General features: G+C 35.7%; 1 protein-coding gene across 5 annotated transcripts in view; it reads left to right on the forward strand.

Moving 5' to 3' along the window:
• Positions 1–26,196, forward strand: part of HERC4 (HECT and RLD domain containing E3 ubiquitin protein ligase 4) — a 124,965-nt gene that overhangs the window by 16,329 nt on the left and 82,440 nt on the right. For all 5 annotated transcript variants that reach the window (XM_018042293.1, XM_018042294.1, XM_018042296.1 and 2 more), the window contains 3 exons: positions 14,143–14,302; positions 19,699–19,775; positions 25,643–25,864. In XM_018042293.1, coding sequence (XP_017897782.1) covers positions 14,143–14,302; positions 19,699–19,775; positions 25,643–25,864 — 459 coding nt within the window. The remainder of the gene's footprint in view (positions 1–14,142; positions 14,303–19,698; positions 19,776–25,642; positions 25,865–26,196) is intronic.

Here is a 26,196-nt window from a genome sequence, read left to right on the forward strand (position 1 = left end):
AGTCTGGGTAATCCAGGATCAGGGTGCTGAGATTTGTTATCTTTTGAGAGCTTGCTTCTTGGTTCAAAGGTGGCCATCTTTTCATTGTGTCCTCATATGGCAGAAGGGTGAGGGAGCTAACAAAGGACACTAATCTCATCAATGAGGGCTTCACCCTTAGGATCTAATTACCTCCCAAAGGCCTACCTCCTAGTACTGTCACATGGGAAGATAGAGTTTCAATGTGCATTTGGGAAGTGGGGGCAGGACACAGGTACTCCGTCTATAACAGAAGGTATAGTTTATGTACTGGTAGTTTGAGGAACAGACACTTAAATCATTTTTTTTCTTCCCTGCTTATCCACCCTTTCAAACCTGCCCTTCCCAAAGTGATAAACAGTCTTTTAAATTGAAAATAAACGCATTTGGCTGCAGCTTTCTACTCTTACTTTTGCATACATAATTATTTTAATACAAGTATGCCTAAATTTATTTGCTTAGTATGTAAAAAGGCTGTTAATAAAAAAACGGGACATTTGCTGCTTATATTGTGCTTGACTGTGGGAAAAATTTATACATTAAGAAAATCAAGAAAGATAAATAGGCATTTCTGAGATTATAAAATATGAAGATATAATGTGGAGTTTTAAAATGATAAGATAAAATGTGGAGAACAAAAAAGGAACAGTTTAAATGGAGACCACTGTACTGTGAGTTAGCTGTCTCCAGCTGTCTACAACAAACTGCTGAAATAGCCTCTCTTCCTTATTTATTGATGCTTCTTCAATTCACTTAGCTTTAAACCTTAGATTCACCTTAGAGTCAGCTTCCTAACCTGTAGCAAGTGTTGACTCAGTTGCCAAAATCTTACTCTCAGTAACTTTCTTGTGTCTTCATTGCATTTGCAAGTGGCTAAATATGTTATCTTGAGCTAATTATCTTATACCCTGGGGCCTGTAGTTCCTCCTATCTCAATTAAAATTCTTTGCTTTAGTTTAGATCATTACTACTCTATGCAAGAATTGTGGCAGTAGCTTTCTACCTGATCTCCCCATTCCAATTTATCCATCTTTAATCTTTCTAAGGCATATTTCTGTTTCTGTCTTAAATATTGCCTAGATCAAGTGCCATCTCATACCTCTCTCTGGTGTGTCATAAGAGAACTTAAGTCATATATTTTGCACAGTATCTAGTACAGTTCTCTGTCATTCAGTAAATTAGTAAATTGCATTGCTAACTTCGTGTTATGTAATTATTTGGGTAAAAGTCGTCTCTACCATGTCAGTTACTGCCGGTTAAACACCTTGTCTTACATATCTTTATCACAGAAGAAACACAAGGTGTTGAATGAACACAATGACCATTTTGGTGGATGTGCCATAGAAAGGGAGGAAAGTTACAGTTAAGACTCTTTTGTTTTGGTAAGTTTGTGGTCATCAGCTACTTTATAATGAAAAGTGTAAAGTTTATACCTGTTCTAAGAATGTACATATTGGAAGTGGTAAGGTAAAATTATTGTGGCTGTAAGGGGTAATGAGAATGAGGCTCGGAAGAAGTTGGTTATGCTCACTGATTGTAGAGAGAGGAGGTCAGTGCGTGCCACACATAGCTGAGGAGGAAGATACCAAGGTAATGAGGGGGCAGAACTCAGGGGAGATCTTAAGACTGTAGCCTTTATTGAGGTTTTCCAGGGAGAGGCAAACTGGACAGAATAAACAGTTAAGAACTGACTAATTTGGTTAATTCTTCCAGGCTTTGTTCTGTAGGATAGGTTTCTTATTTCCTGGTACCTGGTTCTGGGATGATTTAAGGTAAGGGAAATTCTGGTTTGGTGTGTGAGAATTAGATAAAGATATAGTTGGTCGAATAATCTCTGGTTTGGTCAGTTTTTGTATGAAAGGCATGTTGGTAGGCAAGTTCTCTTTAGGGATTTGCCAGTTCTGAGAGGGTTTAACTCTTCTGGTGTCTGTAAACCCCTTCCCCCACCTTTCCTATGTCATCAACAAGAATAAAGAAAGTAAGAAAATACAGTTAATTGCCTCTGAGATGAATGAATTCCAAATATACAAGAAAGAATCTAAGAAAACACAGAACAACAAAATCTGCCAGTAGATTTTGAGGGTTCATTCTTGCTGGTCTTAGAAAGAGATTAAAATAGCTGTTTGGTTGATATATTTATATGGGAGTCCTTTTTTTTAAAATTGGAATCTTTATATTTTAGTTTTACTTCTTTCTGCTTCAAAGCAATCAATTTCAGCAGTTCCTAGCCATCCAGAAAGGAATCCTGAAGAAAAAATGTTGTGAAGCCCTAGTACTTTTACAGTTCTAAGTATATTTTGAAAGTAAATTATTAAAACATAACCTTGTTTAAGTATTATAAGCAAAAAGACAGTTGTTCAATAGGGAAATGTTTATATATCTTAGTGCCTTTGAAGTAGGGATGATGGTGCACCTGCCTTATCGTGTTATGAAGATTAAATGAAATTAAATAAAGTGCTTAGCACAGTGCCAGGCACATAATAATTTCTCTGTGTATGTTAACTGTATACCTGTATGTAGATAAGAATGCATAAAAGGGGTATGGATTTGTAAACATATCCATTATAAAGGATTTTTAAATCTAGTTAGTTACATCTCCATATGAATATTACTGTGTACTGTCAGCTAAGACATGTAAGTTACTGTATATTTTGATTTTATCAGAAAACTTACTAAAAAGTTTTCATGACGATGAGTTGTACCATTCCAAATTCCTATTGATAATTATTGGTAATAATTTTAGAGAATAAGCATTTTCATTAAATGTTTTATGTTTAGGCTTTATTTTATTCTTAATTTTTCATATTTTATGATCATTATGTGATTATATTAGTGATCCTTTAAAAAGTGTCAGTAAACAGTTTTACTTTAGGAGTAGGGAAGTAACATGGGTGGAGGAGCCTGGTAGGCTGCAGTCCATGGGGTCACGAAGAGTCAGACACGACTGAGAGACTTCACTTTCACTTTTCACTTTCATGCATTGGAGAGGGAAATGGCAACCCACTCCAGTGTTCTTGCCTGGAGAATCCCAGGGATGGGGGAGCCTGGTGGGCTGCCGTCTATGGGGTTGCACAGTCGGACACGACTGAAGCGACTTAGCAGCAGCAGCAGGAAAATAACATGCCTCGAGTGAAGTAGCCATTTGGTAATTTGTTAGCTCTGTCACATAATTAGCAATATCATTATTTATTAAAGTAAAAGCATTCTGAATTATTGATTGGTGTTATTCACTAATCCCAAGTAGTTAACGTCATGTTTTAAAAAAATCAGATTCATAAAATACATCAACTCACTTTTACTTGTTCAGTTAAACAGTTGAAGAACCATGAAAGAAAGAAAACCACTGGTAGATAATCAGTGTTGACAATTTAGTATTTCTTTACCCAGCCTTTTTTATTTTAAATATTCTTGATTTATCTGATTGTGCTGAGTGTTGCTGCTTGGGCTTTTCTCTAGTTGAGGTGAGCAGGGGGCTATTCTCTAGTTCTGGTACACAGGCTTCTCATTGCGGTGGCTGCTCTTGTTGCAGAGCCTGGGCTCTAGAGTATTCTGGATGCAGTTGTTTTGACACGTGGGCTCAGTAGTTACAGCTCCTGGGCTTTGTAGCCACTTCCTCAGTTGCTGTGGCACACGGGCCCAGTTGTCCTTTGGCCCAAGTTGTCCTCTGAAATCTTCCGAGACCAGGGATTGAATCTTTGTCTCTTGCATTGGCAGGTGGATTCTTTACCACTGAGCCACCAGGGAAACCCTATTTTCACAGTCTTTTCTCTGCACGTATACTGGGTTATGCGTGACATATTTTTATACATGAATGGAATTATGCATTACCTTTTAAATTTCATAGTATAGCATTTTGTGAACATTAAATTTCTAGAGATAGATATTAAGTGTGCTTTGCATTGGTTTAGTTGGAGTTTTGTGTTATTCAGGAGGGAAGGGGAAAATCTATATAGTAACTAGTGAAGCATGGTAGGCGGAGGCTTTTGAAACTTAAGCTCTGACTGAATTAAACATTTACTGAGTAACTGAAATAGAGGTTCTTAAAATTAGCTTTTTACCAAGTATATCCTTCTGACCTCCAGTTTTGTAATTGTTATTAATGTGACTGTGCTTGTTGCTATTCATAACTATTGTTTTTTAGACCCTGATAACTTGAGCATTAAACATCAACCAAGATTTTTGTTCTGTGTATAAAACATTGACAGCTTTACAAATTCAGTTGAATTTGTTTTTTTTTTTAATTAAAAATATACATAGGACTTCATTCAATTTATATACCATATTAAGAGTTGAGATTAATTGTGGCCTTTGGTCATGCTTGGTAATTGTACTTTTATGAATGAATTGTTTTTAAAAGCTAAATTTTTCTTTACTCATTGAAATACTTATGCATGTCATAAATAGGTTTTCAAACCAGTCTTTAAAACACATTATACCTAAGTATAATATTCTGTCAATAATTATATTTAACCTTTGTAACATTTTCTATAGAAAAATTCATATATTTGCATATTAGAATTTATTTCCACCCATCATCTATCCTGGCTTGTTTGGCTCTCTTGCTTTATTGGTTCCACAAAGCTTAGGATAAATTTTTGTGATTAACATTTAACTTAACTGTATATCACATTTTAAATATAAATAATACTTGACTACTACTGTCTCTTAGGGAAGAAAATTTATCAGTCTGTGTTAGTTACTACCCTAGTATTTTGATTTTGGGAAACAGAGGACATTTGTTCCTATGGGATTTGGGTCATTTATAATTTGGGGACTTCAAATATCTTACGGAGAAGGCAATGGCACCCCACTCCAGTACTCTTGCCTGGAAAATCCCATGGATGGAGGAGCCTGGTAGGCTGCAGTCCATGGGGTCGCTAAGAGTTGGACACGACTGAGCGACTTCAGTTTCACTTTTCACTTTCATGCATTGGAGAAGGAAATGGCAACCCACTCCAGTGTTCTTGCCTGGAGAATCCCAGGGACGGCGGAACCTGGTGGGCTGCTGTCTATGGGGTCGCACAGAGTTGAACACGACTGAAGCGACTTAGCAGCAGCGGCAAATATCTTAAAAAATTCTTTTTTTCTAATTACTAACTACTTTTTTTCTAATATATTTCTATAAGTTTTTAGAAGTTACAGAAATGTTGTAAAAAGTAGAAGCCACTTTTTCCCCTACATCCTAAAACTGACTACTGCTATTTTTTATATTTTCATAACTTTATACCTGTATTAAAATACATAGTCCTGTACACATTACATAAAATGTTGTGGTTTGCGTTTTCATTTACTATGTTTTTATCTTTTCATGTTGTATTATATAGACATTTATTTTAATAGAAGCACGAGTTTCTGTTACCTGGATATTCCATATTTATGTACCTGTTACTGGAAATCACATTATTTCCTGTTGTTTCCCAAAAGGAAAGTTTGGGGGTCAGAGGGCATGCATGTTTAGAATTGTAATACATATTGCCAACTTGCTCTCTCAAAAGCTTCCCCCCCCACGCCTTGCACTTGTATTTAAAGATTGCTTACAGAAGTATGTCTTTTGCCAATTTTGAAAAATTGTTTGGCATGAAAATAATGTAATTTGAACTATTAATAGAGACTTTAAATTTCAAAATCAAATTTTTCTGTGATTGAATTATTCAGAATAGGTTGTTTATTTCTGTGGACCACTTTTAAAATACAGATGGTGCTACTTGGCTAACTTGACAGGAATGTTTTGAACCCAAAAATATTTAGGTAAGTATATTTGTTTGTTTGGGCTGTGAAACAAAATATCACAACCTGGGTGGCTTAAGTAACAGAAATATATTAGCACAGTTCTGGAGGCTGGAAATCGAGGTGTCAAGTAGGGTTGGTTCCTCTTTTGTTAGGACACAAGTCAGATTAGGGGCCTACCCTGCTGCCATCAGACCTCATCTTAACTGATTACAGCCTTGATGACCATTTTCCCAAGTAAGGTCATGTTCTTGGGTACTGTGGATTATGACTTTCAGCATATGAATTTTGGGGTAACCCAGTTTATCCCATGGTAAGATTTTGAACTCTGTAGGTGAAACAGGATACAGAGTAACATGATAATGTATTTTCCTTCAAATAGCTGTTTTAAAATTTTGAATAAGATGCAGCTTTTAAGAGAAGTTTGTTGTGAATATGTTACTAATGGGTTTTCCATAGTATTACCTTTATAACCAAAACACAACTCATTTTTTGCTTACTGTTTGCATGGTTTCAAGGTTCTCAGAGCATGCTATTGGTGATTATATCTTGAAAGTGAAAGTCGCTCAGTGGTGTCTGACTCTGTCCAGGATTCTCCAGGCCAGAATCCTGGAGTGGGTAGGGTTTTCCTTCTCGACGGGATTTTACCAACCCAGGGATTGAACCCAGGTCTCCCTCATTGCAGGCAGATTCTTTACCACCTGAGCCAAAAGAGAAGCTCAAGAATACTGGAGTGGGTAGCCTATCCCTTCTCCAGCTGATCTTCCTGACCGAGGATTCTTTACCAGCTGAGCTATCGGGCAAGCTGCTATTATCAGGTTAAAACCCATTTAGCAAAAGACTTTTAATAGACCATCTTGTATATCTTGTGATTGGTTGTCTAGGAAGAAGTGTTTATGTATATTGTGTTTAAATCAGAATGGATCACGGTCAGTCAATACTCATGGAGCTTTTCATGGTGATTCCTGGACATGCACATGCAGAGCTGCAAAATAAAAGTAGCTTCCCAGCCGAGGTTCAACAAAGCAGTGCTTTGCCTTCCTGTTACAATATGTCCTTTTTGCAGTATATTTAGTGCCACATTTTTTGCATTTTTTATTTTTCTTGGGCAATTTTACTGTTTAAAATGGCCCCTGTGCATACTGCTGAGGTTTTGTCTAGTGTTCCTGGGCACAAGAAGCCTGGAAAAAATTCATTGAGGCATGAGTGTACGGTGTTTTGGCAGTGAATTCAGTGTTAATGAATTACAGTGTATGTTAATTAAATGTCTTTAAATGGAAACACAAAAGGTTATGAATGATTGATAAAGTGTTGTGATACGAGACTTGGAGACTTGTAACACCGTAATCTTATATTTTCCCTAGGGGCAGTGATTCAGTATTGACTAAATAAGTATTTGTGGTGACTTTATGAAACATAACTACTGTGAATAATGAGAATCTCTATTCCCAACTAGACTAGAGAAAATTACAAGCGGAACAGTGGTGGGGTTTCTTAAAAGGGTGGTGCAGTGGTGAAATAAACCATATTTAGCATTTTTTTTGTGTGTGTATTGTGCAGTTTTAAAATATCTTTGAAGAAAATGTGAAAGAAGTTTAGAGTCAGTTTTTGTCTTTTTTATTTTTCCCTTTTTGTACCTTTCGTTAGCTACAGTTGAGAATGAAAAAAAAAAGTTTTTTTTTTCTGTCCATAATGGCAAAGAGAAGAAAACTGACAGAGGAACATGTACATAATTATAGGACAGATCAGAAGGTAAATGTAGATATGCCACTGTTTGAATATGGTGAGATCGATCCTTTAAATGAACTCTTAAAAGAGTGAATCCTGGAGATATTCTACGTGGATTTTCACAAACTCAGGAATTGAGGAACATGTTTGTTAGATCCCAAAGGAAATAGGTTGTTCTTAGTTACTTGCTCGAATGGAAGGATTTTGTCACATAACGTTTTACAGAAAGAACCCGAACCTTGTGCTAAAAGGATGTGCAGCCATATTCTTTCTTCTTTTATGATGTTTGTGCAGCAAAATGATGTACAAATGAAAACTGGCATTAGGTTAAACATTTTAATTAGTTTTTATAAATCTAAGAATGACAGTGTTTTGGATTTATGGGGCAAAGATGGCCTTTTTCTCCTTAGTGGAATGATGCACCATCAGTTTTCAGAAATACTGCATTTTAACAGTGCAGGTGTAAGAACCAGAAGTAGCAGTGAGCTAGGACTTGTTAGATTTGTATTTGGAGTATATCTGCCTGACAGTATTTACAGGATGGAAATGTTACTTCTCTCTAGTGCGTTATCTTTTTTGTTTTTGCTCCTGTCTCTGAAAATGTTTTTTTTTCTGCTTTTCTCAAGACAGTCTCCTATTGTTTTAAGTTTTCTTTGCCTTTTTCTGCCTCCTCAAACTAAATGATCATTTTTTCTTTTCTTAAAGAGAAATATTGTGAACTCTAAATACTGATATGAGCAGTGTTACATTTCTCAAATTTTTCTGTGAACATTTTGAAACATAAAGAAAAGTTGAAGGAATAGCACAGTGGCCAACAGTTAGCATTTTGCCACGTGTTTTTATCTGTATGTATTTGTATTTTTTCAAAAAATGCCTTATTTCTGAATTATAGTCAATTGTAATAATCCTGTGCTACTTTAAACCTTTCCCAGCAAGTTTAGCATCATATGTTCATAATTCTAACATCTTCCTGTAGCTCCCATTTATCAAAGGAATAATAGTTTTTTTTTTAATGGGCTTGCTTGACAGGTTTTTCTTTTGTTTTCTGTCCTCTTATATTTCCTCCTTATATTTCCATACTCAGCCTAAATTAAAGTGAATTTAATTCTCACTTCTTCCTCCCTTTTCTGTTTCTTTGGCCTTGAAAGGCAAATGTATTCAATAGCTTAGTGATTAAAACTTTAATAGAGTTAGCATAGTACCTAGTATATAATAAACACAACAAAGGGTAACTGTTTAGGTTTCGTCTGAGTTGTTTTTCTCATACAAGACATCAAGCCAGATTTTCTAGTGAACTTTTTGGTTTGTTTTGCTGGATTTATTCATTCTCCCTTTATTCTTGCTTATCACTGATTCTCTTTGCAGGCCATCTTGTTTCAAGCGTTCGACCAGAATTTGTCCTGAATGTGAATGTCTCAATTTAACATGGATCTGACTTTTCTAGCATACTGGGGAAAAATGGTTGAGCCTTTTAATTTTGATTGGCCATTTGGGGAAAAAAATAATTTAAAAAAATTATACAGAGAACTTATTAGTTTGTATATTTGTTGTCTGAAAAGCCTGTGTTAAGTACTTCTTCCAAGGTATATAATAGTTATTTATACTCCAAATAGGTATCTTAGTAATTTGATGGGGCTCAAATTCTAAGAGAACCAAAGTTATTTATCTTGAGTTTTTAGTATGTAGAGGAATCTTAAAGAGCTCAGTTAAGTTTTAGTGAAAACATTGGTCTTGATACATTGCTTTAATTACTTTCTTTAATGTTTAATTTTTACAATTATTCAAATTTGAATAGAGAGTATATTCATGTGGTTCAGAAATCAAAATAAATACACATTGAGAAGCTTTGCTCTTATATTTGACCACCCTATTTCCCTCTGTATCCACATCCCTTGTAGCTATAATAAACATAGGTAACTGTGACAGAAAATAACAAATCATGTATGTTATTTCACATCTTGATTTTTTCCCTCCCTTGATAATATACCCTTGAGATCTTTCCACACCAGCTTGCAGCATTTCCTCTTTATTTTTCAGAGCATAGAATCCCAGTGTGTGAACAAAATCCTTTATTGATGGATCTTTGGACTATTTCCAGTCTTTTGTTATTTTATACAGTACTGCAGATATATGTAAAAACACACATTCACACACATGCATATTTGTATATTTGTATGCTTCCCAGGTGGCGCTAGTGGTAAAAAACAAAAACCAAAAACCCGCCTGCCAATGTGGGAGACATGAGAGACTCATTTTCGATCCCTGGGTCAGGAAGATCCCCTGGAGGAGGACATGGTGATCCATTCCAGTTGAAGAATCTATTACTTGCCTGGAGAATTCCATGGACAGAGGAGCCTGGCAGGCTACAGTCCATAGGGTCGCAAAGAATTGGACACAACTGAAGCGACATAGCACATATGTACACCTAGATTCTCCAACTTTGCCTATATAGACAAAGGACAAATCAACAAGGAGAAAAGCCGAATAAGTGTATTGCCTTGTGTTCACAGGCGTTAGCACTCAGTAATGAGTAACTCAAGGGGACGGTAGAACATGGGCTTATATAGCATCTTAAAAGGACAGTAAATAGAGAAGTAACAAGATGAAAACGGCTTTTTGAGTTTCTGGCTTGGCAGTTTGGGGGGAGGTAAATGTGTGGGGAGACTTAAGAAAGATAAGGGCTATTGAGTAAAGTTTGTTACATAGTTTGTACTGGTGCTGTCTCTCAGCTGATAAGGGTCTCGAGTTGTCTCCAGTGATTAACTCCTATCCTTCCTGGTAGAGAGGAAAGATAGGACACCTCTACAGATTTATGTCCTGCTTTTAGGCACATTGAAGGAGAGCAGAGAGCTTTTCTTCTTAGTGGCCTTCAGTTCAAAATAATCCTTATGCCAAAATGGCATATTTTGAGTTGGCAATTCTGCTGCCCTTTAGTACACAGATGTATCTGTAGGCTAGATCTGGAACCAAAAGATAATTATGTATGTTTTGTTAGGTCTTGACACATTCTTTTTTTCATAAAGGTGTCTATTTTGTGCTTCCACTATGAATATACAAGAGTGCCTTTCTTCCCAACAGATTGTTATCTGACTTTTGAATTTTATGAGATGAAAAATGTTATCTTGGTGTATGTGTTTTTATAAATAAGCTTTTTAAAAAAGTTACTTTATAAGAGCAGTTTTAAGTTCACAGCAAAACTGAGTAGTAAGTACAGAGAGTTCCCATGTACTCTATACTACACATATACAACCACCCCCCCCGCCCCCCACTATCCAGTCTGTACCACAGGGGTACATTTCTTACCATTAATGTACCTACATTGACACATCATATCATCCACACTCATAGTTCACTGTAACATTGTCTGTGTTGTACATTTGATGGGTTTGATGACTATATAATGAAATGAGCCCGCCAGGCTCCTCTGACCATGGAATTCTCCAAGCAAGAACACTGGGGTGGGTTGCCATGCCCTCTTCCAGGGGATCTTCCCGACCCAGGGATTGAACCTGGGTCTCCTGCATTGCAGCCGGATTCTTTACTGTCTAAACCATCAGGGAAGCTCGCTTAGTATTATACAGAATAGTAATAGTACCATACAGAATAGTTTCAGTACCCTAAAAATTCCCTCTGCTTTACCTGTTCATCCCTCCCTCCCTTTAAACCCAAGCAACCAGTAATGTTTTTACTGTCTCCAGTAAAAGCATTTTCCAGAATGTCATATGGTTGGAGCATACATTTTGTAGCCTTTTCAGATTGGCTTCTTTCACTTAGTAATATGCGTTTAAGTCTCCTCCATGTGTTTTTATGGCTTGATAACTCATTTCTTTAGCACTGAAAAATATTCCACTCTCTGGATATACCACAGTTTATTCATTCACTTACTGAAGGACATTTCGGTTACTTCCAAGTTTTGGAAAGAATAAAGATGCTATAAACATCCATGTGCAGAGTTTTGTGTGGACATAAGTTTTAAGCTCCTTTGGGTAAATGTGAAAGAACACAATTGCTGGATCATATAACGGTATGGTTTGTTTTGTAAGAAACTGCCAAACTGTTTTCCAGAGTATCTGTACCATTTTATACGCCCATCATCAGTGAAGGAGAGCTATTGTTGCTCTATATCCTCACCAGCATTTGGTATTGTCAGTGTTTTGGGTTTTAAACATTTTAATAGGCTTATAATGGTAGTTCATTTAAATTTGCAATTCTCTGTTGCTATATGACTTGCCATCTTTATGTCTTCTTGGTGTGGTGTTATTTCAGGTCATTTGCACTATTTTTTAACTGGGTTGTTTATTTTCTTATTGTTGAGTTCTAAGAACATTTAATATATAGATCTATTTTGGGGGAAGGGGTGATAGGTCTTTTATTAGGTGTGTGTTTTGCAGATAATTTCTCCAGTCAGTGGCTTGCCTTCTCATTCTTTTGATAAATGTAAACTTTTGTAATCAAATAGAGAAGTATACAAATTAAAAGTTTATGGCTTTATGAATTGTCCAAGTTGAGTGTATTGTTGACTTCTCAGCGTAGTTTGAATTTTCATTTCTCTCATCAATGGATTTGACATTTTTTCATAGGATTAAGAGCCATTTCTGTTCCTTTTCTGAGTGGACAGTCAGTTCACATCTTTTGCATATTTTTTTCACTGAGCTTCTGCTCCCCCCTCCTCCTGTTTAGTCTTTAAATACTAGGGAGGTTATGTTTTTATTGACATATCAACTACTTTTTCCCTCTTTTTTTTTTTAATCGGTTGCTTCAGTTTGCTTTTAGTTTGTTTTACTATATTTGAAGAAGTAATTTGAATTTTCTCTAACAGATACATGGCATCTCTTTCTCTTTCCTCACATACTTAACTTAGTGTTAGTGTCTTCCAAAATTCTTCCTAGTATCTTTTAAAAGTATTTCATGTTCCCGTGGTGCCTTTTGTATAGCTTTACCTTTGCCTTTAATAAGACTCCTTATCTCGCTTGTTTTTCTATAGACTGGAAACTCCTTGAGGACTAGAACTCTGTTTTATTTATCTTTCTCTAGTACTTAGAGCACAAGAAGTATACAGTAAATATTAATATTTGGCATGAATGATTGTGTCTTCTTTCTTTCTTGGGTTTTTGGTGTCTTTGATTTTATAGCAATTGATACCAAATTTAAGTGTTCTTCCTATATTATTGTTGAACCAACCTATATCATTGTTGAACCAACCAGTCTTACTCATCCTTCTTCTCATCTTCTCATTTTTTGCTCTTTATTCCAGCTCCTTTGAAGATTGTTCTGGAGAGACATTGATTCATTTAGGGGTCCTCTGTGAAAGATTAACAGATCTTTTGCATTTTACTTCTTTCTTCATAATTAAGATTTATGGGAGTGTTTTGATATAAATAAATGATACCATACTTTTAAGTCCTTTTATTTTTTTGGGAGGAGGGATAGTATGTTATATATGTTATGTTTTGTTTTCATATGTTTCTACAATATAATTTTATAAAAACATGTATATGTATAAAATATACACAAAAAAGTGAGAGATTCACGTAGTGAATTTCCATGTACTATTTATCAACTTCATGAATAATGAACTCATAGTATTTTAAGGTAAGTACTTTAAAAGACATATCATTAGAGTTATACAAATTCTTAAGGCTGTCTAAGGGCTAACTTCCCACCCCAAGATGCAGAATAAGTAATTCAGATGCAATCTGAATTTTCTCTGTTACTTAGGGATTCAAACCTCTGTGACGTAATCTGTCTTATTACTGAACAGCTGTATTTGTACACTGAGCTAGAATATGCTTCTGAGGAAACTCTTATTGGTTCAGTTTTAGCAGCTCTGCAATAAGACACTTTCAGTTTATAGAAGACATAGCTTTATTATTAGGCTAAAGAAGGTTAGTTTTTTTAGACGTTAATTTTAAATGATGTCTTTTAAAAAAAACGTGTGTACTAGTAAAATACTGATAGTGCACATCTTAAAGAGACTAAGGAAGCAATTTCATTTTCTTTACTGATTTGTCAGTGGGTATTGACAGTCTTATGAGGGCCAATATTTTAAATTAATTTCTGATTTAAAAGTTGAACATATTTTAACCACATGTGGAGTTTTTATATCTTTCACATTAAAATAGCAGCCCATAAACTGAAATCTGTTTGTTATAGTCACATTGCCTTTCAGTTCTCTCCTCAGCATATCTAGTAGATACTTTATGAGATCTGTAAAGAATTTGTTTCCTATCAGAAATTGCTAATTCAGATTATTTCATTTGTTTCAGAATCACTCCATAGTAGTATCCCATATGGTAATACATATGTTGGTTATGATTTTATTGTTAAAAAACAGCCTATTTGTTCAAATGATTCCTTTTCAGCTGGACTCCTTTTATTGGTAATGGTTTTGAATGAAGAGCAATTCCCAAGAAAATTTTTATATACCTTTAATTTCTTCCCCCAAATATTCAAGTTACTTAATAATCTGAGTTGATTATGCCCTGTGACATATATCTGTATTTACTACAGTGAGAATTTTGTGTGGAATGTATTTGTTAGGTTTTGTAGAATAACTAAATTACAGTCTGTATTTCAGCATTTCCTTAGCTTTTTTGTACAAGATGAAGACTATATTCTTACTAGGAGTTTAAAACTAGAACATAATGTCTCTGTTTCTGATTTCTGTAGAGCAGGTTGTTGCCCTGGATGCCCAAAATATTGTAGCTGTTTCATGTGGAGAAGCTCATACATTAGCACTAAATGACAAGGGCCAGGTGTATGCTTGGGGTCTCGATTCTGATGGACAACTTGGCCTGCTAGGATCAGAGGAATGTATCAGAGTACCCAGGTAACAAAGGTGACCGACAAAGGGGTCTTTAACAATCTTTTATACTAAATTTGTTATCTAAATCATTCTGCTTACTACTGGGCATTTAAGAGTTGATATATAATTACTCCTCCCCTTTAAGCCCTAAAGGCAAGTTATTGGGTAGGTGCTTGCCTTTAGTTTGGATTGAATGCTGTTTTTTGTATATTTCATATTTTCTCCCAGATTATGTATGTTTGTAAAGATAAGGGGTAGAGAATGCACACTTTATTATAAATTTTCTCTCACTGAAATCTTTAAGTGGATTAAGACTAAACCATTAAATATTGGTTGATTGTATGTTTCTTTCTCTTTGTTTTTTAGTCTATTGTTTTTATTGAATTTCAAAGTCCCATATGCTTAGAGTAAAAAGAATAATTCACTTTCTACATTTTTACATAGCATTGACCACAATTTAATTTATGCTAACCACTGATTGATCATAGAATTATTTCAGTTTAAAAATAAGCAATGCTTCATCAATATTGTAGTCAGTATTGTAGTTTTACAGAGTTACATAGGGCATAACCATTGCTTTAATATTAAAAACTGTAATCCTGAACATAAAGGTTTAAAGAAGAATATCCAGTTCTTTTGGGTACATAATTAATACACTAACTTGTCCTTACTGTTTAAAATTATACAAATTCCTGTCTCCTTAAACTCTCTTTATTTATGTTTTTTCCCTTGGTAATAGTTATAGGGATAAAGGAGAACTCTCTAGGGAACCAAGGTATTACACTAATTTTACATTTATTCCAGGTAGCATTTTTATAGTATACACATTTAGATATTTTGTTTTTAATTTAACATTATTAATGTTTGCCCTGGCTTAAGAAATAGATAACTACTAGGATAAGAAATTGGAGCACAGGAAATAATACATTTCAGAACAGGAGGGAATTCCAGTGAGGACTCCATGCTTTCATTGCTAAGGTCACAGGTTCAATCCCTGGTCAGGGAACTAAGATCCCTTAAGTTGCATGGTGCAAAAAACAAAAACAACCACAAAACAAAAACAAACAAAAAAAACCAGAACAGAACTCTTATCATTAGAAATGACTTTTTTTTAATAAGTAGGGATGGTAGCTAGATCCTTCAGCAAGCGCATATCTTTTTATTAAATGTGTGTGTGTGTGTCTGTTGAAAAACTTAAAGTATACATTTGAAGTACTTGTTTTGTTTTAGCATATTAAAATATTTTTTTCATCTTTAGTTTGATGCTTTATATTTGTTCGAATAATGAGCTGTCTGTTTTGGGATATGTCTCATTAATGTGTTTTCTTTAACCTGTAATCAAATTCTGCAAAACTCCCCAAATTTCTTCCCTTTTGTTTCTTCTGTAATAACAATTAAATAGCAAACACATTTCCCGTTATGCTTTTAGTGCCTCTTTAATGATGGTGCTGTTGGGAGAGAGAATTTTTTCCTTAAGCTAAGTAAATTGAATTTTTTTAGTCATTTCAATTTTGATTTCTTTTAGAAAATGTTAATTTGCAGCCAAATGGCTGTTGGCTACAAAATGCAAAGCATTCATAGGAACAGAGTGATCTCACATTTGTCACGTTCTCTCTGCCTTTATTTCCTTCCATAAGTAATAATTGTAGAACGGGATTTTTTTTATTTAAGATTTTTAAGAACTTTGTGTTTTTAGTATTGAAAGGAGAGTTAGATGTTAGATTTTCTAAGTCCTTATTTTCAAAACCATGATTCACAGCAAGGCTGTCTAGTTTCCCATATTTTTCACTCCACTGAATTTTCCTTTGTTTTTTTTTGTTCAATTCTGGTCTAAGAGACAGTAATCCATAGATGCTTAGTAAAGAGAGAAAGATGAGAAAATTTTATTATGTGACAGTTTATTTGAAGGTTGCCCAATAACCCTGTAACTTTGCTCTTTTAATGAACCTGAATGGGGACCTGTAAGAGATCTTAATTGAGTCCTTTGGCTAAACTTCTCTGTTTATGTATTTACTGAACATCTTACTAGTTTTAATCTGTGTATAAGGGTGTCCTTCCTGTTGAACTTTCTCAGTTTTTCATTGGGCTAATCTGATTTGGATCTGTTTTGACACACACATATGTATACATATATATAAATTTTTACTGGTACTTCATATTTTAAAGGGCAATTTAGTATTTCAGTACAGTAGGAGTATGTTTTTATGAAAGATCACTAGTGATTTTTTTTTCCTTTTTAAGTCTCAACACCAAATCATTTCTTAGATCCAAACCTTTTTCTAGGTGCTTAGAAATGTCAGCCAGCTTTGTAACTTTCACATACGTTTTGAATAAAACATATGATAGGAGGCAACTTAGACATATGAATAGATTTTCTTGATTTAACTCAGTTTTGAAGCATATTGCAGAGTGTTCCCAGGCGGTCCAGGGGTTAGGACTCTGCTTTCACCTGTCGGCCATGTTGGATCTCTGGTACGGGAACTAAGATCCTGCAAGCTGCATGGCATGGCCAAAAAGTATGTTACAGTTTCTGCCTAATATTAGTATCAGCATATGAAAGTACAGAGTATTTCAGATTAAAAAGAAAATTAAAGAATATTTAATGGTAGAGACTAGATCAGTTGTTAGCCTAAATTTTTCAAAATCAGCTACGACTTTTCTCAGATGAATAAGGAAGTTGTGGCTTAATTGGGAAATGGAAAATTGTTGATTATGTTTTACTGGGAAATTTATTTTTAAAACCACTTTCTTGAGGTACATTTGGCATACAGAAAGCTTTATTTAGTGTATACACCTTGATGATTTTCGAATTGGCAGAATATTTAATGCTTTAGTTTTTCAAATTCTTGATTTCGTACTAAATTCTTGATTATATTCAAACTTTTCGCTGTTTCTTGTTAATGGTTGGTAAAGCATTTTACCTTTGCAGACAAATTGGAAATGCTTGGTTTCTGCCTATATTGCCCCTGTACATTGTTGGAAAAATGTAACAATACAACAGTACACATATTCAGCAATTTATGTTTTGATTTCAAGGCTTCTCAAGGGAGGGGTGTATAAATCTTATTTCCAGGTTTATGCACTGTTTTCTTAAAATTTCAAACATCTTTCAAAATTCAGTGAAGAAATAATTATTTTCTTTACAATGAATAATTTTAGTGATGTTGTAGCCATTTAAAAACGTTTGACAAGAACTCTAAACTTTACGGTTAAATTTATAAGTATTTATAGAATATTTACCCTAGACATCTGAAATTTTGATTTTCTTTTCATAGTTCTTATTAATTAGGAATCTTCATATACATGTGTAAATATATTTTTATTTACAAAATTTCTTTTGTTTTGACTTTCCTATTAACTTGATTTGAATCCTCTTAAAAATTGAAAACTGTAAAACATTTACATTATCTTTTTTACTCATTGGGGATTATTTTTGATGAATTCTGTAAAACTTTGTTTCATTAAGAATTTTCGGACTTGTCTCTTCAGGAAAAATGCACCAACACTATTCATATATACAACAGTATTTTTGTTTCTTTTTTAAATTCCTGAAAGCTTAAAAAAAAAAAAAACCCTCTTCTCTTTCCCACTTCCACTCCCTCATCTTCAGTGTATTACATCTCCATAGAGACAAAAGCAGAGATTTCTTTCTTTTGAAACAGTAATGCCACAGAAGAACATCTTCACTTCTCTCAAGCAGACACAACTAAAAATTCATTTTATATTCTAAGCTGCATGATATTATTTTGGTAATGAGAGTCACTGAGTGTAAATTGCGGTGCAAATTTAGAAGTTTTGGGGGCAAACTTTATGAATAGTTTAATACTAAAGCCTCAAAGAAGTTACAGATTGGCTTATCCTCAAAGAGTGGACACTTGACATACTTTTTGTTTCCCCATACGTTTTGCCAGGCATTGTGGTAGGTGCTCGGGATTCCATGAGTATAAGATCATATTCCACTCTTAAAGAGCTATTGTTTAGCAGAGTATACTAGTAATAATTAAATGAATAAGTATTCCAGTAATTTATAGAGATAAATGCTGTGAAGGTGAAAACAGTGCTGTTAGAAAGTAGAATTTGAAAAGATTTTACTTAGTCTTGCAAATTGGGCTTGATACCAGGAACAGTTGTTTTTTTAAAATGATCTAATATCGTTCACTAGTCAATGTATGATATACCTAATATGCATAAGCAGTAACAGTAAATGTTTAATAACTTCACAGTTGTACATATCCATGTATTTTTTTATTCCTGTTTTTGCTTTGCCAGTGTATATATAGCCTTTTGCTATATTTGAAAATCTGAAAATATGTTGGACCCTGTTAACTTGTTGGATTCTGCTAAGTGGTAGCAGTACAACTCTCAAGTTTTGTAGTTAACATAAATCCACTAAATAAATTATTTTTAATACAACAATATGGAATTAGAGTAACTCTCCTTTTTCCCGCTTAAAATTTGGTTTGCTGAAGCTGCCTCCCGAAAATCATGGGTATCGACACTCTGGTCAGAACTTGCTCCGGACTCTCAAATGGCATAATCAGGTCAGGTGGCAGTATCAGGTAAAGGGAAATAAGAAACATACTGTATTTTCCCACCCCCTTTTTTCCTTGAAAATATTAATTCAGGAAAAGCAGAATGACCAGGTGAAGGTGAACTACGTACAACCTGGGATGCTTCATGCATGGTTGCTTGATTTTCATGATGTTTTAACACTTAGCCTTTAGAGTTACATTACAGTTAAGGGAAAATCAGAAATTGGGGAGGAAAGGAAGCTAAAAAAATGTAAGGCAGAAGCATGAGATGGCAGAAATATGACCTCACACATCAGTGATCATAATAGATATGAATTAAGTTTCTGTAGTAAAGAATTAAATACATTTAATATCACTGATTTAGATGCAAAGGAGAAGGTTAGTCCAAAAGGAATAGGTTTCATAATTTGTGAATTGGTAGCATCACATGATAGGAATCCCTGCTGGTTCTTAAGGAACCTGATGGAGGAGAACATGTACTAAACTGGGCCAAATACACCAATTTTCAACAAATTAGATCATGTACATTTGTCTTAGAAATATATTACCAAGTTTCGTACTTTAAAGTTTTTCAAATTTTGATAATAAAAACATAAGCGCTGAAGTGTGAGCATAGATTACTGTGCTTAAATATTGTCCTTTCACAGTGTTTTCTCATCACACCTCTTAATTTTTCATACTTAGATTTTGTTTACTGATTTTAGCGTAAATTTTTTATAAATTGGGCTTGTGTGAAAAAAGCATAAACTGCTAAGTCATGCTAGTAAGGAACTGCTGGTAAGGAAACTCTTTGCACATAGTAGGTGGTCAATAAATAGCATAAATAGCATTCAGGATCCATTTATTAAATGGAATTAACTAATCCTGATCTCTCTTCTTCTCTTCTAGAAATATTAAAAGTTTGTCGGATATCCAGATAGTACAGGTTGCTTGTGGTTACTATCATTCACTTGCACTTTCTAAAGGTAAGCATTACTTCTAGTTTCTTTTGCCTTTTCAGCTTTCTTATTTAAAGGTGAAATTCCTTCAACTTCATCCTTACTAAACATTGCCCTGGTTCTTCTTTATCCTTTTCATTTCTGTATACATTTTAGAATTAGTTTGGCAGTTTTCACAGACACTTATTAAACTGTTGGGATTTTGTCTGGGGTTGTACATTGTCTCTAAATCAAATTGAGGAAAATCTCTGTGATACTGAGTTTTTCAGTTCTTCAGCTGGTGATATCAGAGAAGGCAATGGCACCCCACTCCAGTACTCTTGCCTGGAAAATCCCATGGACGCAGGAGCCTGGTGGGCTGCAGTCCATGGGGTCGCTAAGACTCGGACATGACTGAGCAACTTCACTTTCACTTTTCACTTTCATGCACTGGAGAAGGAAATGGCAATCCACTCCAGTGTTCTTGCCTGGAGAATCCCAGGGACGGGGGAGCCTGGAAGGCTGCTGTCTATGGGGTCGCACAGAGTTAGACACAACTGAAGTGACTTAGCAGCAGCAACTGGTGATATGTTCCCATTCATTTTAATCTCCTTTTAATTTGTCTCAAGAATATTTTGTTCTTTTCTGTGGAGAGGTCTTACATACATTTTGTTAGATTTTCTCATAGATATTTGATGTTCTTTGTTATTCTGAATGGTGTTATTCTCCAATCATTTTTTGCAAGAATATAGACATGAAATTGATTTTTTGTATCTCATTGTTCTTTTGCTTGCTGAACATTATTCCTTCATAGCTGGGGAAGTTTATAACTTGCCCAATTTCATTTGATCTCACAGATAACTTTTTGTGACTAGAAACAGAAAGTCGTCTAATCATCCTGTTACTTTCACTTATTTCTTTTGACTTCTTCCTATGCTCGCTAACGATTATGAGTTAGTAGAGAACCTGCCATATATATTTATTTTTTTATAGTTTTAAAATTTTGTTTATTTATTTTTGTCTTTGCTGGGACTTTGTTTCTCTGCACAGGCTTTCTCTAGTTGTGGCAAACAGGGGCTACTCTACAGGTGTGGTGTGCAGGCTTCCCATTGTGGTGTGGCTTCTCTTATTGCAGAGTGCAGGCTCTAGGGCAAGGGCTTCGGTAGTTGCAGCCCATGAGCTCACTAACTGTGGCTCCCGGGCTCTAAAGCACAGCTTAGTAGTTGTGGCGCACAGGCTTAGTTGCTCTGTGGCATATGGGATCTTCCCAGATCAGGGATCGAACCCATGTCTCCTGTGTTGGCAGGCAGATTCTTTACCACTGAGCCAGCACACATGCACCAGGGAAGCCCCATGTGTTTGTTGTTATATCATTTATAAAAGTAAGTTTCAGTGGCTTTCTTCTTATTAGTTGAAATTTATTAAATGCTTTGTGAGGCCTACTGTGAATGAAACAGTAGACTAGAACTATAGGGAAATACCGATGGAAATTAAGAGACAGTTTTAGGGACCACGTGCTCTGATAGAAGAGGCAGATGTACGAATATTATAATTGAGGTAGAAAAAATATATACTATTTTTGGTCAAGGTAAAAGTAAAATACTGTGGGAATAAGGGAAAAAGTGTAGTTTATCAATAGAATTGGTAACAGTAAAGAAGGGATTCATATTTGCTGCGTCTTGAAAGATGAATATAATTCAGAATTGGAGACCTGTTGAGAAGCAGCTAGGGGGAAATGTTAAGGATTGGATAAAGTAATAGTACTAGTGAGGGCATAGAAGGAAAGTATTTTGTGTATTTGTGTATCAGCATATAATTTTACGTGGGTATTTTCAGAGCATGGGAGACATTTTCATACTTCAGTAGCCGTTGAAGTAAACAAAGGGCCTTACATGCCGTGTTAAGGGATTTGGATTTATTCCATCTAAGAAATAAAATGAGGGGTGGGGCTGGCATCCCTGTATTTTTTTATATTACCTGTCAACTTCTTTTTTGATACTTTGGTAGATAAATTCAAGATAAATTTAAACCCAAAGGCTTTACTGATGAGGACAGTTTCTCTGTCTTGACCAGTATTCTTTGCCTTATTCAGCTTCATGTTTTAGCAATGTCTTATTCATTTAGTGAAAAACAAATTTTTGGGGTGGGGAGCAGATCGCTCAGTATGAACTAGGCACAGTGGTAAGCAATATAGTACTAGCCTTTATGGTGGTGGTTTAGTTGCCGAGTTGTATCCGACTGTTTTGTGACCCCGTGAACTGTAGCCCGCCAAGCTCCTCTAACCATGGGATTTCCCAGGCAAGAAAACTGGAATGGGTAGTCATTTCCTTCCCCAGGGAATCTTCCTGACCCAGGGATCAAAGCCTTGTCTCCTGCATTGGCAGGCAGATTCTTTATCACTGAGTCACCCTTAGGGACTAGCCTAGCCCTTACGGTTCAGTCATACAAATAACAGTATAGTCATATACTACAAAAGAAGACTGTGAAGAAAAAGGTTTGGGATACTCAGATCCTGTATAGGGGGACTGAACTTAATCTTGGAGATTAAGGAAGGCTCCTTGCTGGGAGAGAATAGAAGTAAATTAGACAAGCGTGAGGGGAAGGTTTAGGCAGAGTGTGTGAGACAGAAAGTGTGTAAGAAACTGGCTTTGGAAAATATGAAGGAAGGTGAGTATGGCCAAAGTATAGTAAGTGAGGGAAGAGATTGGTGTGAAATGAGCTCAGAAACATAGGTAGATTTTGTAGAACCTTATAAGCCCTGTTAAAAGTATTTATCCCAAGAACAGTGAGAAGGCATTGATAAATTTTTCTCAGGTGAGCAACATTTCAAATCTACGTTTTAAAAAAAATCAGCTCATTTGAGTTTCATTATGAAATAAACACATGAACATATATAGAACAATTAATTTGAAACTTATCCAGACCATTATTATGGTGTCTACCATGTATCAGTTCTACATTTTTATATCTCTGTATATACAAATGTCTGCTAGTTAATGTCCATAGAGTATTTCTGCAAATGCATATCAGCAGTTGGTAAGAGTGTGTGTCTTTTGGAAGAGGAACTGGTGATCTAGTTTGGAGAGAAACTTAGTAAGTATGTACTATTATGGTATGAATTTTTTAAAATCACTTATTAGTATGTTAATTATTAGTGTCATTTATTTTATAAAAATAAGTAAAAGATGTTTGAAGGTGAAGGTGAAGTTGCTCAGTCATGTCCGACTCTGCGACCCCGTGGACTGTAACCTACCAGGCTTCTCCGTCCATAGGATTCTCCAGGCAAGAATACTGGAGTGGATTGCCATTTCCTTCTCCAGGGGATCTTCCTGACCCAGGGATCAAACCCAGGTCTCCCACATTGGAGGCAGACGCTTTAACCTCTGAGCCACCAGGGAAGCCAGTTGTAAAAAAAAATGTAGCAGTGGGTGAGCGAATGTGGCCAACTAGAGAAAACTAGAGATCTCTTTAAGAAAATTAGACATACCAAGGGAACATTTCATGCAAAGATGGGCACAATAAAGGACAGAAATGATAGGGACCTAACAGAAGCAGAAGATATTAAGAAGAGGTGGCAAGAATACACAGAAGAACTGTACAAAAAAGATCTTCACGACCCAGATAACCACGATGGTGTGATCACTCATCTAGAGCTAGACATTCTGGAATGTGAAGTGAAGTGGGCCTTAGGAAGCATCACTACGAACAAAGCTAGTGGAGGTGATGGAATTCCAGCTGAGCTATTTCAAATCCTGAAAGATGACGCTGTGAAAGTGCTGCACTCAATATGCCAGCCAATTTGGAAAACTCAGCAGTGGCCAAAGGACTGACAAGGTCAGTTTTCATTCCAATTCCAAAGAAAGGCAGTGCCAAAGAATGCTCAAACTACCGCACAATTGCACTCATCTCACATGCTAGTAAAGTAATGCTTAAAATTCTCCAAGCCAGGCTTCAGCAATGCATGAACCGTGAACTTCCAGATGTTCAAGCTGGTTTTAGAAAAGGCAGAGGAACCAGAGATCAAACTGCGAACATCCTCTGGATCATCGAAAAAGGAAGAGATTTCCAGAAAAACATCCATTTCTGCTTTATTGACTATGCCAAAGCCTTTGACTGTGTGGATCACAGTAAACTGGCAATTTCTGAAAGAGATAGAAATACAAGACCACCTGACCTGCCTCTTGAGAAACCTATATGTAGGTCAGGAAGCAACAGTTAAAACTGGACATGGAACAACAGACTGGTTCCAAATAGGAAAAGGAGTATGTCAAGGCTGTATATTGTTAAACCCTGCTTATTTTACTTAACATGCAGAGTACATTATGAGAAATGCTGGGCTGGATGAAGCACAAGCTGGAATCAAGATTGCCAGGAGAAATATCAATAACCTCAGATATGCAGATGACACCATCCTTATGGCAGACAGTGAAGAGGAACTAAAGAGCCTCTTGATGAAAGTGAAAGAGGATAGTGAAAAAGTTGGCTTAAAGCTCAACATTCAGAAAACTAAGATCATGGCATCCACTCCCATCACTTCATGGGAAATAGATGGGGGAACAGTGGGAACAGTGGCTGATTTTATTTTTCTGGGCTCCAAAATCACTGCAGATGGTGATTGCAGCCATGAAATTAAGAGACGCTTACTCCTTGAAAGGAAAGTTATGACTAGCCTAGGCAGCATATTAAAAAGCAGAGACATTACTTTGCCAACAAAGGTCCGTCTAGTCAAGGTTATGGTTTTTCCAGTAGTCATGTATGGATGTGAGAGTTGGACTATAAAGAAAGCTCAGTGCTGAAGAATTGATACTTTTGAACTTTGGTCTTGGAGAAGACTCATTGAGAGTCCCCTTGGGCTGCAAGGAGATTCAACCAGTCCATCCTAAAGGAGATCAACCCTGGGTGTTCATTGGAAGGACTGATGTTGAAGCTGAAACTCCATTACTTTGGCCACCTCATGCAAAGAGCTGACTCATTTGAAAAGACCCTGATGCTGGGAAAGATTGGGAACAGGAGGAGAAGGGGACGACAGATGATGAGATGGCTGGATGGCATCACTGACTCAATGGACATGGGTTTGGGTAGACTCTGGGAGTTGGTGATGGACAGTGAGGCCTGGTGTGCTGTGATTTATGGGGTTGCAAAGAGTCGGAGATGACTGAGCAACTGAACTGTACTGAACTGAGAGAGAACTATTGTAAGAACCTGGTGAAACTGGTAGGTGTGGATCTATTAGCCATATTTTTCTTTAGAAAGAAAACCGTATATGACTTGATTGATAGGTGATAGATTAATTAATAAAAACCTGTATGTAAGGTAAGAGAAGAGGGGAATTTGAAGGATGACTCCCTGTGTTTATGACTTGTGCTGCTGAATCAGTTAAGATGATTATTTACTGAAAATGAGGAACATTAGGAAGAGATCCAGGTATGGGAGATAGGAAGGGGATCGTGAATTGAGTTTAGGGCATGCTGAACGGGAAGTACCTTTCAAATATCGAAGTATAGCTGTCAGGTAATCTATTGGATACATGGATTTATTGCTCAGAGGAGAGATATAGGGTAGTGATAAATTTTGAAGATGTTCAAAAGGTAATTGGTAACTGAAGCCTTGAGCTTAAATGAGTCCCTATTGGGAGAAATCATAGAATAAAAATGAGGCCTGAGGTTTTCTTAAGGAACATCAGGAAATGAGATTACCCTCAGTTATGTGACTTACCCTATTCATTGATAAAGTGAGTCAAACTAAAACTCTACTAATATGGATTCTTCTAGGTAGTATCATATAAGAAATAATAGTAAGGAGGAATATGTATTTTCATCCAGTGTAAGGACGAATGTCCCAAAATAACTGATGATTTTAAAATGGAATTTTTTTGTGTGTGAGAAAAATAGTAATTTATGATTTTTGTTTTACAGCAAGTGAAGTCTTCTGTTGGGGACAGAATAAATATGGCCAATTGGGTTTAGGCATTGACTGTAAAAAGCAAGCTTCACCACAGCTGATTAAGTCTTTACTTGGAATCCCTTTCATGCAAATTGCTGCCGGAGGAGCCCATAGTTTTGTACTCACCCTTTCTGGAGCTATCTTTGGATGGGGACGCAACAAATTTGGTCAACTAGGTCTTAATGATGAAAATGGTAGGTTTGCATTTTTTATTGATATACTCTATACTTTTATAGAGAGATGATTTTTTGATATGGATTAGTGATTCTTAGTGTCAGAGAGAAGTATACCCAAATCTTCCTTGGGATTGAGGTGGGGATGGAGAGATTAGTTTAAAAATTCCACCTTATAATATTTTTAGGAGATTGTGGGAAGGCCAAAAATAGTATTTCATTTTAAAATAAAATGGAGAAAGTATATCTGGACAAAAATCTTCATTGTTGAATGGTTACTAAAAGAAAATTGAGAAAAACATTACTTCAGATTGGTAACCACATTATCAGCTACCGTCAGTTGAAAAAAGTTG

Source organism: Capra hircus, chromosome 28 (assembly GCF_001704415.2).
Source record: "Capra hircus breed San Clemente chromosome 28, ASM170441v1, whole genome shotgun sequence".
In the NCBI taxonomy this organism is placed as follows: domain Eukaryota; kingdom Metazoa; phylum Chordata; class Mammalia; order Artiodactyla; family Bovidae; genus Capra; species Capra hircus.